General features: G+C 41.3%; 1 protein-coding gene across 11 annotated transcripts in view; it reads right to left on the bottom strand.

Annotated features, from left to right (window-relative positions):
- ARSJ (arylsulfatase family member J) overlaps positions 1-15100 on the bottom strand; it is a 152606-nt gene that overhangs the window by 66811 nt on the left and 70695 nt on the right. For 3 of the 11 annotated variants that reach the window (XR_010360478.1, XR_010360475.1, XR_010360481.1), the window contains 2 exons: positions 8027-8133; positions 1931-7497 (listed from right to left, as the gene is read on the bottom strand). The exons of 1 other annotated variant lie outside the window; for it this stretch is intronic. Coding sequence is in view for 3 of the 10 variants with exons in the window: in XM_064416021.1 (XP_064272091.1) it covers positions 8027-8037 (11 nt within the window). In the remaining 7 variants the exon portion in view is untranslated. Of the gene's footprint in view, positions 1-1930; positions 7498-8026; positions 8134-12614; positions 14118-15100 lie in introns of those variants that run through there. 7 more of the 11 variants (XM_064416021.1, XM_064416022.1, XM_064416023.1 and 4 more) reach the window with 3 other exon arrangements.

The raw sequence follows: 15100 nt of genomic DNA, 5'->3' as shown, positions 1-15100 counted from the left end.
AGCTCTAAAATCTGAAGTCACATCAACCAACATCAGCACTTGTGCAATGCCAAAGTCATGCTCCAGGGAATCAGGATGCCATGAGAACTCTGCCAAATGCAAGGAAACAAAACACAAGCAGCACAGAACAAAAGCAGTACAAATAATTTAAGCCAATGTAGCCTAAGAAGAAAAAAGTCACTAACAACAGTCTTATAAGACTGCTAGCTCTCAAGCATACCATCTCTGATTTGGATGTGGAATGGGCAAGGGGAGGGAAACTGCTCTTGGGGATTGATGTGCCATTTCTGTGGGCCATGAGGCTCTCATGTGTACCTGAGATTCACCTCATTTGTAATTCCTACTGCACAGAAGGAATAAGCTCTCCTTTAAAAAGCCTCTACATCATATCAGCCTTAATTCTATCATTCTCTGGTTTACATTTAAAAGCTCTGGAAGGCCACCCAGCATTTTTGTCAGAGTACATACAGAGGTCTGCATTTTCTTTTTCCCTTACACTGACACAAAGAAACAGCAGTGCTATTTAATACAGAACTAAATAAAAAGCAATATAAACAGCTCTTCCAAACAAAAATGAACAGCATCCTTTGTGAGGGAAAAGAATCCCAAATCTCAGAATGGATAAGGAGGGACTCTGTTCAAGGGACAGAAAGGAATAAAATGCCAGCATGAATTTGTGAGGGAGCAATTATACCAATTCGATTTACTTGCAGAACACTGAGACCTGGGATCACAGAGAACACAAGTTATCCTCGAATTTATCATAGTATCACAGTGTTCATGAGACACATTAAAAAATCTTTCAAGCTAACACTGATTAAGCCTGCATTAGAACATTATTATCAGCTTGGATGCTCCGTTTCAGTAAAAACTTGGAACAATTGGATAAAGTTCAAAGGAAATCAGCAGAAATTGTAACAGGCCTGGAAGATATGGCCCAAAGGAAATAATAAATGCTGGATTAGGATTATGCAAATGTTAGTGCCTTCCTGCCCACCTAATAGAAGTAAGTGCTGTGAAATGGAAGAGAGTGTTTCTCTTTCTTCATGTATATGTTGGATAAGACAAGGAAAAAAGGATTGAATTGGATCAAGGAAGATTTGTGAAAATCTTCATATTATAAAAAACCCTGCAACAGCAGGATTGGTTCAGGAGGTTTTAGAATATCAGCACTGGAAAATTAAGAAAAAGCCTGGCAGCTGTGTCAGGAATGACAAATACATTTGGTACACTGTTGTGGGGGAAAGGGAATGGTCTAAATGATCTCTTGAAGTTGCTTCCAGCCTTGTGATTCTCTGATTTCATGGCACATTCCTTTATGCCACAGAGCTACATGTTTAACATTGTACTGTTTAGAGCATTTCTCACAGGAATTATATAATTTTCTTTTATTATTTACACTTATTATAGTCCATTCACTTCATATTCAGTATAAATATTGCAACACTGCACTCTCCTAAGTGAATTTCTTTATTTCATTAAACATTTCCCTCCGTGAAATACCCTCTTCAATAAAGCATGGCAGCAATAATAAATGACCCAGAGCAAGAGGAGGAGTGGAATGGGAAAAGTATAACAGGAGGAATTCTCCTGTTTCATAGACATTCCATTAATTTATTTCCAGCAGGCAAACTCCATTTCCCTCTCAGCAGTGTAAGCCCTGCACTGTGGCTCAGGAAGCACTCTGATGCTAGAGGCTCAAATAAATGCCTCACAATTTTCTACTGACACCTCCTCAATAGTTCAAGTGGTTCCTCTGCCAAAGGGGTAAAGGCACAGAGTTCACATTAAATATCACTATATCCATCAGCAAGAAAATGCAGAGTTTCAACATTTGGGGGTGTTGATGGAAACCAAAAAAATTTTTGGTGAGATGTAGTGGCTGCAAGCTGAACAGGTGACACCACTGCTGGAAACCCAAGGAACCACCCGCTGCTGAGTCACCCCCAGCCACTGCCATCACTTTCTAGCCTGGACAGCATTAATAACACGACATTAATCTCTTCCAAAAGCTCTCATTGTTTAGCTCTGCACCTCGGTTCTGAGCTGCTTCGAAGTCCCGCTTTCCACCGTGGAAAGTCTCAGGCCCAGTGTTGGTCAGCACTGAAAAAGGGAAAGTCCTCTAATATTCTCCTTTCACAACTGCAGCATCAACAGACCAGGGAGTGGAAAGTGCTTGACTATATTTATGAATGAAGGCTTACAATGCTTTTTCCTTTTCCCCAGGCACAGATCACTGACAAGAGGAAAAAATCCAAGAAGAGGTAAGTGATTTCTCAGAGTTACACAATCAGCTTGTGGGAACACTTAGTTTTAACCACTCTTTGCCCAAATTCTGCTATTCCTGCTGTAGCCCTCACTAAACACACATCCCCAGGTTTACCAAAATGTCTTTAGGATGCAAATCCTTTTACATTTGCCATTTTTTGTGTAGAGGTTGTTTGCCTTCACTGAAATGCCACCTTTGCTTAAATGTTTGAGTCACTTTATCTCAGCCTGTTCCTTCACTGCTGGAATAGGTTTTCAAGGAGAAACCTTTAACAGTCACCATTGCAGAGCATCTCTTTAAAAGGAGCTGGAAGTACCTGATTTCCATGGTCTTTTTGAGCATGTTCTTTCATTCCAAATCCAATTTGGATTCTTTCAGATCCTGGAAAGATCACTTGAATTTTATGCTAAACCCTTTGTCGCAGCAGGGCTAAGGACTCCTACTGAAATAAAGCACCAACAGTTTGCTGTAAAGAGGGAGCCTTTTACAGACCTGTTTTCAGGGTATTTATGTACAAAATACCAGTTCCAGATTCAGGTTTTCTCAGAGCACTGTAGCAGAAAAGCAGAAGTATTTTAGTGTGTTTCAGAACTTGGTGTCCAAAACTGAACGGATCTCAGGTGCACAGGTTCTTCTATATATTTGCCCTAAGATCCTCTTCTTGCAGAATTATTTTGTGTTTTTACAGAAAGATGTCTGTTTAGAATTTGGGTAATCTCAAAACCAGAAGAAATGAACATATGAGCAAAGAGAAATAAGTGTCTATTCTGGAAAATGAACTTGGGTAGAAAAGCAATGAAGATGTCGGCCTGTTTCCTCTATCAGGAGGTGCCCTCTGAGCCTGTGATTTTGCTGTCCACAGGGAAAAAGAGTTAGATCTCCATGTAAACTTAGATCTTGTGATTTTCATCAGCTGCATCTCTGGTGCCTCTGTGAGGCATTTAAGACTCAATGTCAGCTTTGGTATATTTTAAAAAATCAGTGAAGTGGTAAGTTCAAAGCAGCTTCTGACCACACTGTGCTTCAAAACATTTAAGAAAGCCTAATAGACCATTGAGTCATTATCCTGATATTTATAACATTAAGAATAATAACATCCTGAGGGATGAAAGGCTACAGAGAGCATGTACAGTCATCCTCTAAGAGAACAGCTTCAGCAGAGGAAGATGCTGTTAGAATAATCTTCCTGATTACAGTCAAGAAAGGACATAAATTGCAGAACACATCACATTCTTCCCTCAGCCTTTTGGGAAAGTGCTGACAAATCCCACATGACAAGCCCTTTGCAAAATGTGAGGAAGAGATCCACAAGAAGATGTCAAGTTCAAATGAGAACCTCAGTTATACACAAGCACCCACTCAATGCTGAGGCCTCAGTTAGCAGATTCTGTAAGGACTGAGTAATAGCAGCAAGTGAAAACTTGTGCAGGTTTGTTTAGATAGCCTGTGGTAATGGAGTTTCTAATGCATCTGTGTCATATTGTTTCTCTGAGCAGTCAGTGTTACCTTACTGATTCTTCATACTTGGCTTCACATGTAATTATCTCCTAACTGGACAGTGAAATTCTGTGTAAATGCATTTCTATTGTCATTCTCTGCACTGTGTGACACAGCTGACCCTGAGCTAGAGCATCTAGGGGCAAGTAATGCAAATTTGTAACCTTAGAAGACTGTCTCAATCAGATTTAGGAAATGCATGTTATTTCAATAGTCAATAGTTTCTCCCGCTAAAGCTCTTCTGAGGCGACCATAATATCCTCTGTGTGCTTTTCTTTTTAATTATACGTATACAGCTTGTATCTCATTAGCCACATACCTGTCATCTCTCTGCTCAGAGACGCAGCGCAGTTCCTGACTCTTTTCCTTAAAAGATGTGCCAGGAAAGGGCTTTTAGAGAAATGTTAGTACCACCGGAGTTTCCCAGGCATTGTGTGGGGGGCACTGGTAAAGAATTCCTGCCACACAGCTCTGTTCTTTTGCTGAGCCTGCACAGATCTGCTCCTGGCAGTGTCACACACAAGGATTCTTTTTGTCAAGTGCCCTAACTGGGAGAGGGGGGGCAGCCAAAAGTTCTCGAAAAGCCTCTGTTGCCAGCATTTCACTTCACATTCCGTTTCCAAAACATTGAATTTAAATGTCACTTTGCTAATCCCCCCATACATAGTTATTCACTGTAGAGCCAAGGAAGCAACTCTAATCTTCGTTGGTAAAGAATGAAAAAAAGCACTCAGGGCTATTTACATGGCAACAAAGGTTTCCCAAACCACATGCCTTTCCCCAGGCTGGCTGAGCAATCCTCACAGCAAAGCGGGAGCAGAGCAGCTGCGGATGTCACAGTTCCCAGCTCATTAAAAGGAAGTCAAGATGAAGAAAGGAGAGCAGGAATCTTCAGGACTGAAAAGCAGATTTTGGAGTGCAGGTAGAGGAAGTGTTAACAGCACTGAGCTGAAGTCTACTTTCCTGGCTGCTTGTTCTCCAGGACCCCGCCAGCCCTGAGAGAGCCTCCTGAGCCAGGCACAGAGACCTGCCCGGTCTGCAGGCAGCCAGGAAAATCCAGGAGCCCTCCAGTGGCCAGAGCTGCCTCGGCTCCTGTTCCCTTGCCTTACCTCCCCCGTGCAGAACTTTAATGGAAAGATGTGCTATTTTTACCCGTTTTGACACTGTTGATGGATGGAGTCCCTGACAGGAGTCAAAGGCTGCTATTTGCTTGGGACTACTCCTTGGATTTCAAACTGTCTTGTCCTGCTTTATAACCCAAATCTTTTTACTAACCATGCATGCTGGAAAGTATTGCTTTAGCTGGGCTTTTGGGAAATTAAGGAAGTAATTTATTCTCTGGTTGTTTCAATAAAAAAAAAAAAAGTAAATGACACTGGCAGACAACATGAGTACCTTGGTAGAATTTTAAGTTTGCAAACCAAGTATTTAATGAGGTTCACATGCACACTTGTAGCCACCAAACTATCTACTCAGAATGTGCTGTGTACTCTTTTTTTGTGATTTAAATGCAATTTTCTTCCACTGCAATGCAAACATAGGTTACAGGAACAGGTCTATAAAGAAGACTGAACACTTTGCAGTGTACCAGTCTCTGTGGTGCTCGGGGATCAGTGTACCACGGACCTCCAATAACACGTGGCCACTACTCGAGGAGCATTAATGGTGTCTCTTCATGTTCTTTGACACGGTGAATTGTGCTGTCCTCTGCAGTACCCTTGGATATTCCACCAGGTTACTTAGAAAGCAGGGCCCTACCCTTTGCAAGACAGAACTGGCTGACACAACACACCAAAGCACAGAGATGAAAAGAATCCAGCTTCAGCAGATCTTATCAAGGCATGGCATAATCACTGAGTGAAGGAGGAGTTGTCACTTAGCTCCCCTTTTCTAGAGCTTCAAGGGAAAGCAAATCTCATTTCTGCAGCCAGCCTTTTATCTAACATCCTTATTGCCAAGTGCGTGTCCAGTAATGAGGAGCAGAATTGCTGCCCAGGGTTTTGGCATGACAGTGACCAAACACTGAAGTCCCTGCATTTCTTTATAAAGACATGAAACTCCAAGGCAAGGTGTCATACTTCAGACAACCTTCAACTGGTGATGACGTATATTCTTTGGAGAACTTAGGGAAAAGCAGAAGGCAATGTTATGTTATTTTTTCCACATTTTGCTGCTGCATTACTTTCAGAAAAACACCCCACGTATAGATTACAGAGGCAACATCTGTCTTCTCCCCAGAACCACATGTGGCTGGTTGGCTCTTCCAGATGAACTGACTGACTCAGACAGCTTTATAAATGGCTGTAAAGGTGCAGTTAAAGATGGAGTTATACCTTTCCACCTAACTACACAACCCAGCTGCAGTACCCCAGCTGTCTGGGACACCCTTAGGTCTCTTCAGCACAGTTTGGGCCAGATTCTCAACTCATAGTGAATTTGCCCTGCTTTACTAAGCTATAGACCTAAATTGGTGTATCCTGTTTAACAGGAGATAGCAAACAGTTCCCTAGATGAACATCACGCTGGGCAAAGAGCTTTAGGAATTACAGTTGTTAAGTTTTTGAAACCCAGAAAACTATTGCTATATTTTGGATATAAACATTGCTTCTCAGTTTCTTTTAGCTGAGAAAGACTAACATATCACTTCTACTGTCCACACTTCAAATTCTTATTCAGCCTCATGAAAATCATTGATTTTACACCACGGCTGAATTTGCTCTGTTGTAATTTGAGATGGCAGAGAGGTTGGAGAGGTATAACAGGTATTCTTGCTCAAAACAATCCACATCTGCCCTCCTTTTCTTGTTAATTACTATTTTATGAGATACTAATTCTTGGTCCAGATGACATATTGATATGACCACAAAGACTTGGAAAAATTGTTCCTGCTATAGAAAGACCAACTTGAGTGTTTTTACTTGCTGAAATAATTTTTAAGCCCTCATTTCACAAAACCTGCAAAATGCTATTTCAATAATAGATCTTTTAGCTCTGCAGAAGAATGCGAGTGTGTTATAAATAAGCTATAGCTCTTTCCTGCTTTATGGCATGTGAAGATTAGCTTTTTCCAGATATTACTTACTGTGAAGTAAATATACCAGTGTCCTGCTGATAAGACCATTATTTCTTTATAGCTGCAAATAAAGCCTGTTCTCCCTTATAGATACCTCTGACAAGCTCCTGAAAATATGCCTCACACAGACACTGCCAGTGAGTCACCTACAGCATTACTGCAAGGGTAGTTGAAGCCTCTGTACTTTTAAAAGTGTTCCCAGAAACTCAGCTCACTTCTGCTCTTCACAGCCTGTACCTGAGGAATAAAAATTTTGATCGACAGTCTGTAAATCTGGCCAGCTCTTGCCCAACACTGGCAAGGGACTTCCAAAGGTGTGTATTGGCCTTTTCCAAGAGCTTTTCCCAACAATCTAATTTTAAATGAAATGTCTCTGTGGATCACAACTGTGAGGGCAGTTCATGCAATGTGCCACCAGTCTGGAGCCCTGGGGAATGGCTGCTTCTGCTCCAGAGTTATGCACTTCGGCATGGACACAAGGAATTCTTTTTCATGGCCCCAGGTGCAGCTGGGAAAGAAACAAAGTTTGCCAAGAGTGCAAGAAATGTCAAGACAGCAAGTGCTGCAGGTGGCTCCTGACAGCAATTCAGCAGGGGCGTCTCTGGTTCAGGATCAGAGCTGCCACATCTGGAATTTGTCAGCAGCCAGCAGACATATTCTGAAAGAAAAGTGGGATAGATATTTTCAAAGGTGAACGATGAAATTTATTTCACTTAATCAAGGGCCGCAAAAGCATTAAGCACACAGTGCCTAAAAGCCTGAGGTGTCTGCTGCAATGCTTGGGGACTGGAAAGATCCTGTGATTTTGGCACGCAAAACCAGGACTCCAAAGAACAAGAGAAGTTTGCTGCATAGTCCAGTGGCCAGCTTGATGCTCTTCTACTAACAGAAGAGTTACCATGCAAGGCATGGAGCTGACTAGATGATCTAAGTTCCTGGAAACAGCAGTAAGTAAACCAAAGAAGCTGCTGGAGCTCCATGGCCCATGGCTAAGTTGTGATCTGGCTGACCGTCCTGGCCAAGGATTCTGCAGGAGGAAGTTTCCGGTTGCCTGGGGCTGCTGTCATCCAGGACTCCTGAAGCCCTGCTATGTGAGGCTCTCAGGAGTACAAACCACAGCTGGTGGAGCTCTGACATAGGAGGGTGGGAGTATTTTAGCCATCCCAGCCATGTGAGCCTTCACTTACCAGGCAGCCATTAACCACCTCTCGCGCTGACATCAGCCATTCCTCAGCTCTCTCAGTACCTTCCAAATGGGATTTTTGACTCCAGCTCTTTGAGTAGTGTCCATATGCTGAAGGGAGAGGGAAGCTGTAAGTAAATGCAGTGATTTTTCACTTTTTCAACATGGAAAAACCTTGCATGCCAAGAAATGTCCTCTTTGTACTTGTTCAGACAAGTTGCTAATGTCTATATTGCAAGATTCAAGAGATAAAATAATCTCTGTTCTGTGTGCACATGTGGGAAGGAGAAGGGCTAGCAGAATGTAAATTTTGACTCTGTTGAAAGCACAGCCCTGTGGGAATAACTCCCTACCATGCTCAGCTGCAATGAGGAAGCACTGCTGGAGAGAAGAAACAGGAGAATCTTCATGACTGCTGCCTTTTCCCCTCTGTGCCTGGTGGTATTTAGCAAGTCTTTCCCCACAGTCTTATTGGTGGAGTTGGGAGTGATCTGTTTTCCAAAGGGGTGGGAAAGGATGGCTCTTTATTTTAAACACATGGTGAAAATGCTGAATATAATGTTGGGAATTTGTAGCTGGGAACGGGATTGTAAAAAGGATACGAATTTAAAAAAAAATATCCCAACAATTAAATCATAGCTCAAAAGGAAGCAAAACCTTTGCAGCTGGAAGAGGGCAGAAAGATAGAATGGACTTGCACATTTGGTTTATTTATTGTTCCAAAATAAACTGAAAACCAGGGTTAAAAGTACAAATGGGCAGCCCAGCAGTGGAAGGGTGGGCAATGGTTGTACAGAACATTCTTTAAAGATTAGTCACTTCAATGTGCCCATATGTATCTTCGAAAAATGGACCAGATTCTCTGTGGGTGTAAAAGGCAGAAGTTCATAGAACTCAATTATTTACACTAGCAGATACTCTAGATAATGTTTCCACTCATGGCAAACACCAAAGTATGAAAACTTGACAAAAATACACACAGAACAGCAGAGAGGGGAAGAGCAGACCTTGCAAAAAGTGCTTCTCTTCCTGCTAAAAATACACATTAGATTTTCCTTTTAGTTTAAAGAAGATTTTGCTCTAGAAATCTGCTTTCCTCAAGCTGTGTAGCTAATCTCAGTGGCTTCCACGTGTCACAACAATATACAATTTTGCCAGCCTGCCCATTCTTAATGGGGTGCATTTATCTGTTTGCTTTCCAAGCAGTCATTGAGGTGAAACTGATCTGGCAATATTCAGCACACTGAGAAGAGAAAACCAGCTCTGATGCCCACAGATATCATCCTGGGTGCAACTTTTGGGGGGTAACCAACTCAGCCAGCTCCTGTTAGGAATATCTCTGAGAACTAAGCATGTATTTGTAAACCCAGGTACCCTTGGGTTCCTGGGTCCATCTGTGTGGTGGGTCTGGCCTTATCTGTCTTCTGTGACCCCTCCCTTCTTAGAATGAGAATTAATTGTCATAGTCAGAAAAGAGACTTAGTCTAGGCTGTACTAGAAGCAAAAAATAAAAATGCCTCCCTACCAGACTGCAATACCCTCTTCCATTTTTGCTGACAGTGGCAATGACATTTAATCAGAGAAGGGGGAAATTCAAACTGAGAAGGAGTCATTGGTGCACAGTTATGTGCAACTAGTGGGTAAAACTTTAGCATTATTCTTTGCCATTTGGAATTTCACACTCCTGCTTTTAATCTCTCTGTTTAAAGATAACTACAAATGTGAAACTCTCAGTACAATTCATATATCTAGGCCTTTTTTTGCCCAGCTCACCATTTACCATTAATCCATCCATCCTGACATGAATCTTCTGCTCATCTACTTTTGGCATAACTCCCTATTTTTCTTCAGTATTTTTTTAGAAAGAAGTTGAAAAGGTAAAACAGACATGTTACGCTTAATACATACAAGCTGTGACTAGAGTCTGACCCACTGTTCTTTTTTTGTGTCTTCCAAGAGGGAAACAGGGAATTTTTAATCAATAATTTGATCAAATGCAAAACCACAAATTTTTCTCTTGTATAACACACCATTACAAAACCAGAATCTTACAAATGCTTGAGAAAATATTTCTCAAAAAAATCCATTGTAAAGGACAATTAACATTTTGCAGTGGTATGAAGTAAACTTCTACAGGACTTAGACCTTTTTGTGCCAATATTTACCAAACAAAACATCACAAGCCACACAATGACCCAGATTTACTTGCCATTTGCAGCCATGCAAATCCTTCTCAACTATAAAGAACTATAGTATTTCAAAGTAAATCTGGCCTTAAATAAAGATATGAGATTATCATCCTGCTTGAGAAATGTACATTATAACCTGAGAGAATGAATTCCTCTAAGCAACTCTGACATGGTATTTGGACAGCCGTTTAATAACAACATAAAATCCTGCTAGCTGAGTTCTATTATAGTTTCTCCTTGTGCTTCCAGCTGGCCTCTGCCTGGTCTAAGGGGAATGGAGACCAGAGCCAAAGATACACATTGCTCTGTGCAAGAATCAGAGAAAGGAAAGGCTGGGAGCCAAATGAGCCCCTCTGCTGCTGGGTGCTTTGGGCTGGAATTCACACCAAGACCAGCCAGAACTGGCCTGGAATCCCATCAAGAAATGCAGACACAGATGTCACACTTCCACACACGTGGTCCAAGACCACTGCAGTCTTTCCATGGCTCTTGGGTCTGACACCCTGACCAACCTCCTTCTGGGGATGAGGTTCTGACCCCTCTGGAAAACCCAGCTTTGCAAACTTGCCAGGCCTTCACCAGAGTAAATGGACTCTGATGTCCCCAAAGGAAACCTGGGCCCAGAGCCCATGACAGCAAAGCGGTGTGATACATTAGAGATCATTCATGCTTAGATATGCACAACGTCATCAGGGAGGGTGAAACCATCTGCAAAGGAAATGTCAATTCATACAGCTTGTTGGAAAAGCACCACTGGAAGCATGTTTTATCTGATTATGCCAATCTATTCAAGTCAAAAACTGTGAGAATGCATGGTTTTTATCTTCTTTTGTTTCAGGAGAAAGCACAATAGTTAAAACATGTCACTGCAAAAATGAAGCAATTTTGTGTTTAAAACACCAAACATTTTTTCTTGGTAAAGGATTCTGAATTGTTAGTGTTTTATTCCACTCCCCAGTGTGACCAGACTTCAAAACTTCTAAAACTTCCCCTAAAAGAATCTCTGGTTTTGTACAGCTCCAAAATTTAAATTGCCAGCTCCTGGAGCGTTTTATGATCTGTGTCCTGCAACTATAATAAAGGAGAAACAAAGACTCTAAGAAAGCCTCACTTATTTCTTGTCCTAGTCTGGCAGCCTCTGATAGCTTTCATCCCTAATAACATTGCTAGCACACCACAGAATTCAGTATCAGTGCAACCCCTCACTTCTTTTATACATACAAACCCTCAGTACTGAGGGTGCAGAGAGACAAGCAGTAGTTTTTGACTCCATCAGACCATACACATGTTTTAATATCATGTGTTAGCAGTCATGTAAAACCTCAGTTATTTTGCCCTAACCATGAATCAGGGTCTGTGCAGACTGAGGATGTCAAGCAGCTGATACAGGAGCTCTGTACGTGAAACTTTGCTTTTCCCACTGCCCCCCATATTGACTTATTCAAAATTCTGCCTGAATGCATTTGCCTGATGTGGAGCCTCTGCATGGTGCCCTCATCTTTAATCAGTGTTCTACAGAAACTGCTTTCCTGTCTGGCCACCACCCAGAAATGGCTCTTGGGTAAAACGAGAAAACATGCCAAATAAGCATTTAATATAAATCAGGTAGGATTTGATATGCTTCATATGGAAAGCTCCTCCTTGATTTAAATGTGTGTCAGATCAAGTGTCTTGAGTATTCTGCTTCAGAAGCCAGGGAGCTGGGAATGAGTCCCTGAAAGTCCTGCCCCAGCTGCAAATGCTCAGGAACAGCCTCTCCTGGAATCACTCTGGGTTAATTAACTCATGCTGGGCAATGCACACTTACCATTAACTGTGTGCCTACTCCTCCAGGTCAATGTTTCATACAGAACTCTTTCTGTTCATTTGGAGGCACATTCAAAGTAAGATTTTGCTGAAGCAATTATTAAATTGGTCATGGGTTAGAAAGAAGTCATGGTGGTTCTCATTTTTTGTTCCTTCAAAGTTTTTTTTACTATTAATAGATCAATTTCCCAATCTACTCAATTGTATCCATAAGCAATTTTTTACCTAACTAAACTGTTCCTAATATCTACATTTCAAAGTCCTGCTTTGCATATTTGCCTGAAGGTAGTATAGATTAATGTTGGCACCAAAAACCTCAAGAGAACTGGAGGTACCAGGCATATGCAGGGATTGTTTCAATGTGTGTCATGTTCTGTGGGAAGGACACCAAGAGACTCTCCAAGTTGGGATGCAGCAAAGATTCCTATCTAGCTGTCACTCCAGCCACTCAGATGAAGGTGCAGGAAAATTCACTACAACTTCACAACTCCCTCCTGAATTTAGTTCATTCTAATATATTAATATGCAATGTCCTGGAGAGAAATTACATTATTAATTAATTATATTTCATTTTAGCCTGTTAGCAACAAGGAAAAAAACCCCCAAACTCAGTGCAACACCACCTTGCAAGATAGAGAAAATGAAACTCAGTTTCATTTCATTCAAGACAAGAATTCCCATCATTTTTCTGCAAAGCACCCTTGGTTTGCAGAGATCCCTATCACCCTGCAGCATAACTCCCTGCTGTTACACAGTGGGAATTGAATACAGGAAGCCAAATTGAATGCTTTTGTACTTTCAGAACACCTGCTTCCTGCATTTATCTGCACCTGAAGAAATGGACTTACTTCTCACATCTACAAAAAGATAAATAAGAGAAAATGGAATTTTGGGCTAGATTTAAAGTGATACCACAGACATTTAAATTCCAGCAGTGGATGACTGCTAGCTTCCTCAGCCAGCAGAAAGCCATGAACCACTGGACAGAATCTATACTAAATTAAGCAAGGCATCAGTTTAGAATATCCAAGAGGCTTCTGCCATCAATTCCTCTAAGTCCATCTAAGCCTTCCATTTTCTGCTTCACTCAACACCTTTACTGGTGCAGGCTAAGGTGGCACATTCAGGTGAGACCCTGTGTTTAAAAGAAAACGTGTGACAGTTTTCCTGTTTGCTCATATACATGGTGGCACCTTTCTGAGTAGTGAATACACAAAGAAGAAATATTAATGATACCTTTTGAAAGGCCACTGTCTGGCCTGGACTGCTTGAAGGATGGCTGTGATGTTTGCTGGGGAACAGAATATGATGTTCAGGTGATGGAAAACTTAAATGAAGTGGCAGGATAGGAGTATGAATTAAAACAACTGAGCTAATGCAGAAAGAAGGAGGTTTGAAGTCAGTAAGAATAATGGATACCATGTGAGCTGACTTGTATGGTTATTTAATGAAATTAGAATATCTGTGTAGGAGAGGAGGATGTTTGCATCATCATGAAATGATGGGATGGTTAAGTGTGAAGGTCTGGGTGAATATCTGCTCCACAGCCAGCTGAGCATCACAGGTCACAGAACAACCTCTAAAACCTTGGAACCCACCAATGTATTCATGTCAGTACCAGAAGCCCAACAGTAAAGGCTGAAGTTTGGTTCTCTCTGCATAATGAGCAAAAGTTCTTGTGGGATAGAATCTTGTGCACTTTGATGTTATCTTCAGGTATGCACTGAAATACTGGGCAGACTCTTCAGATAACAAAGGGAGAAACCAGGAAACACCTTAGGAGGCAATGTTATTCAGAAAGCTCATGTGTTCACCTGCCAGTCCTTGAGCACAGGGAGTTGTGAACTGGCCAGGAGAAATGAGTCAGTCTCACAAGGAACTGCAGCAACTGGCTGAAGACCAAGAGAAAACCACAGCTACAGGATAACAAGGTGGACTGAGAATCTTGTAGTTTTCTAAGGTCTGTATAACAAACAGCCACGAAACAGTTGGCTTTGTCAGGGACCACAGCTGTCCAGGAACTCACATTTATTGAAAAGGAGAACCCCTGCATTCTTGGGTTTTTATAGCATCAGCAACATCATCTTGTTAAGCTGGTACCTGTGGAAAAAATGCAACCCTGATTCTTGGCTTGTGGGTTTTTTTGCTATTTCACTCCAAAGAGAAATCAGCAGGCAAAACATGACACTTCCCTGGTAATTTTCACACCTCAAACAGGCAGTGATATTTTTCTAATACCGCATATTTCCCTATTTGCACTTTACTCACCAAATGTTTCTGAGTTGAAGGTAGCAGATTCATACTTGTGATAAACCCATTGCAGTAAAATATATTCTGTGATTCTGAAGAACAAGAACACCCCTGAGATTGGAAAAGTGCAAAGACAAACAACCCAACCCAGCACAGAGCCTGGTACTGAGCTGTTTGTGAGGACGTGAGGAATAGAAGGTGAAAAAGGCTAAAAAGCATCAGCAAATTCCAGCAGTCTGTAAAATCTATTTTTGGAGCATTTGAAATAATACTAGAGTAAGGCAGTTGTTACTGAAATTACAACAGTAAACCTGACTACAAGCTGGGCATTAATTGTTGCAGCATTCCTTGCTGCCCTCGAAGTGAGCTACAGCAGCACTTGCATTTACACGAGTTACTATCAAAAATTCAAATCACACTAAATGAACAAAACAGTGGTGTTTAATGAAATAAGAAAGTGAAGCAGCTTGGCCTAAAACATGGGACTTAAGTGTAGTCTCCACCCCACAGGGCCACATCCACACTTCAGCTGACAAAGGTAATCAATTTTGCTATTTATTAATAATTTTTATAATTCAAAGCACTCTAGTACTCCAGTCACTTTTATTTTAGCAGACAGCATCTCTATTTTTTTAGCAGACACTTTACTGGCTCTTTTCTCTCAATGCTTAAACAAATACTTCATATTGTTTCTCCTATACTTCTCCATTTATTAATTTAAGCAGAAATTATTGAGGAGTTGAAAACCAGAATATATTAATTTCTCTTTTCTTTGAGCTGCATTCTGCCTTTGAAACAATCTGAAGATCTCTTTTGATTGAAGGCATTCTGCC

Source organism: Passer domesticus, chromosome 4 (genome assembly GCF_036417665.1).
Source record: "Passer domesticus isolate bPasDom1 chromosome 4, bPasDom1.hap1, whole genome shotgun sequence".
Taxonomy (NCBI): domain Eukaryota; kingdom Metazoa; phylum Chordata; class Aves; order Passeriformes; family Passeridae; genus Passer; species Passer domesticus.
This window is presented reverse-complemented; position numbering and strand designations above follow the sequence as displayed.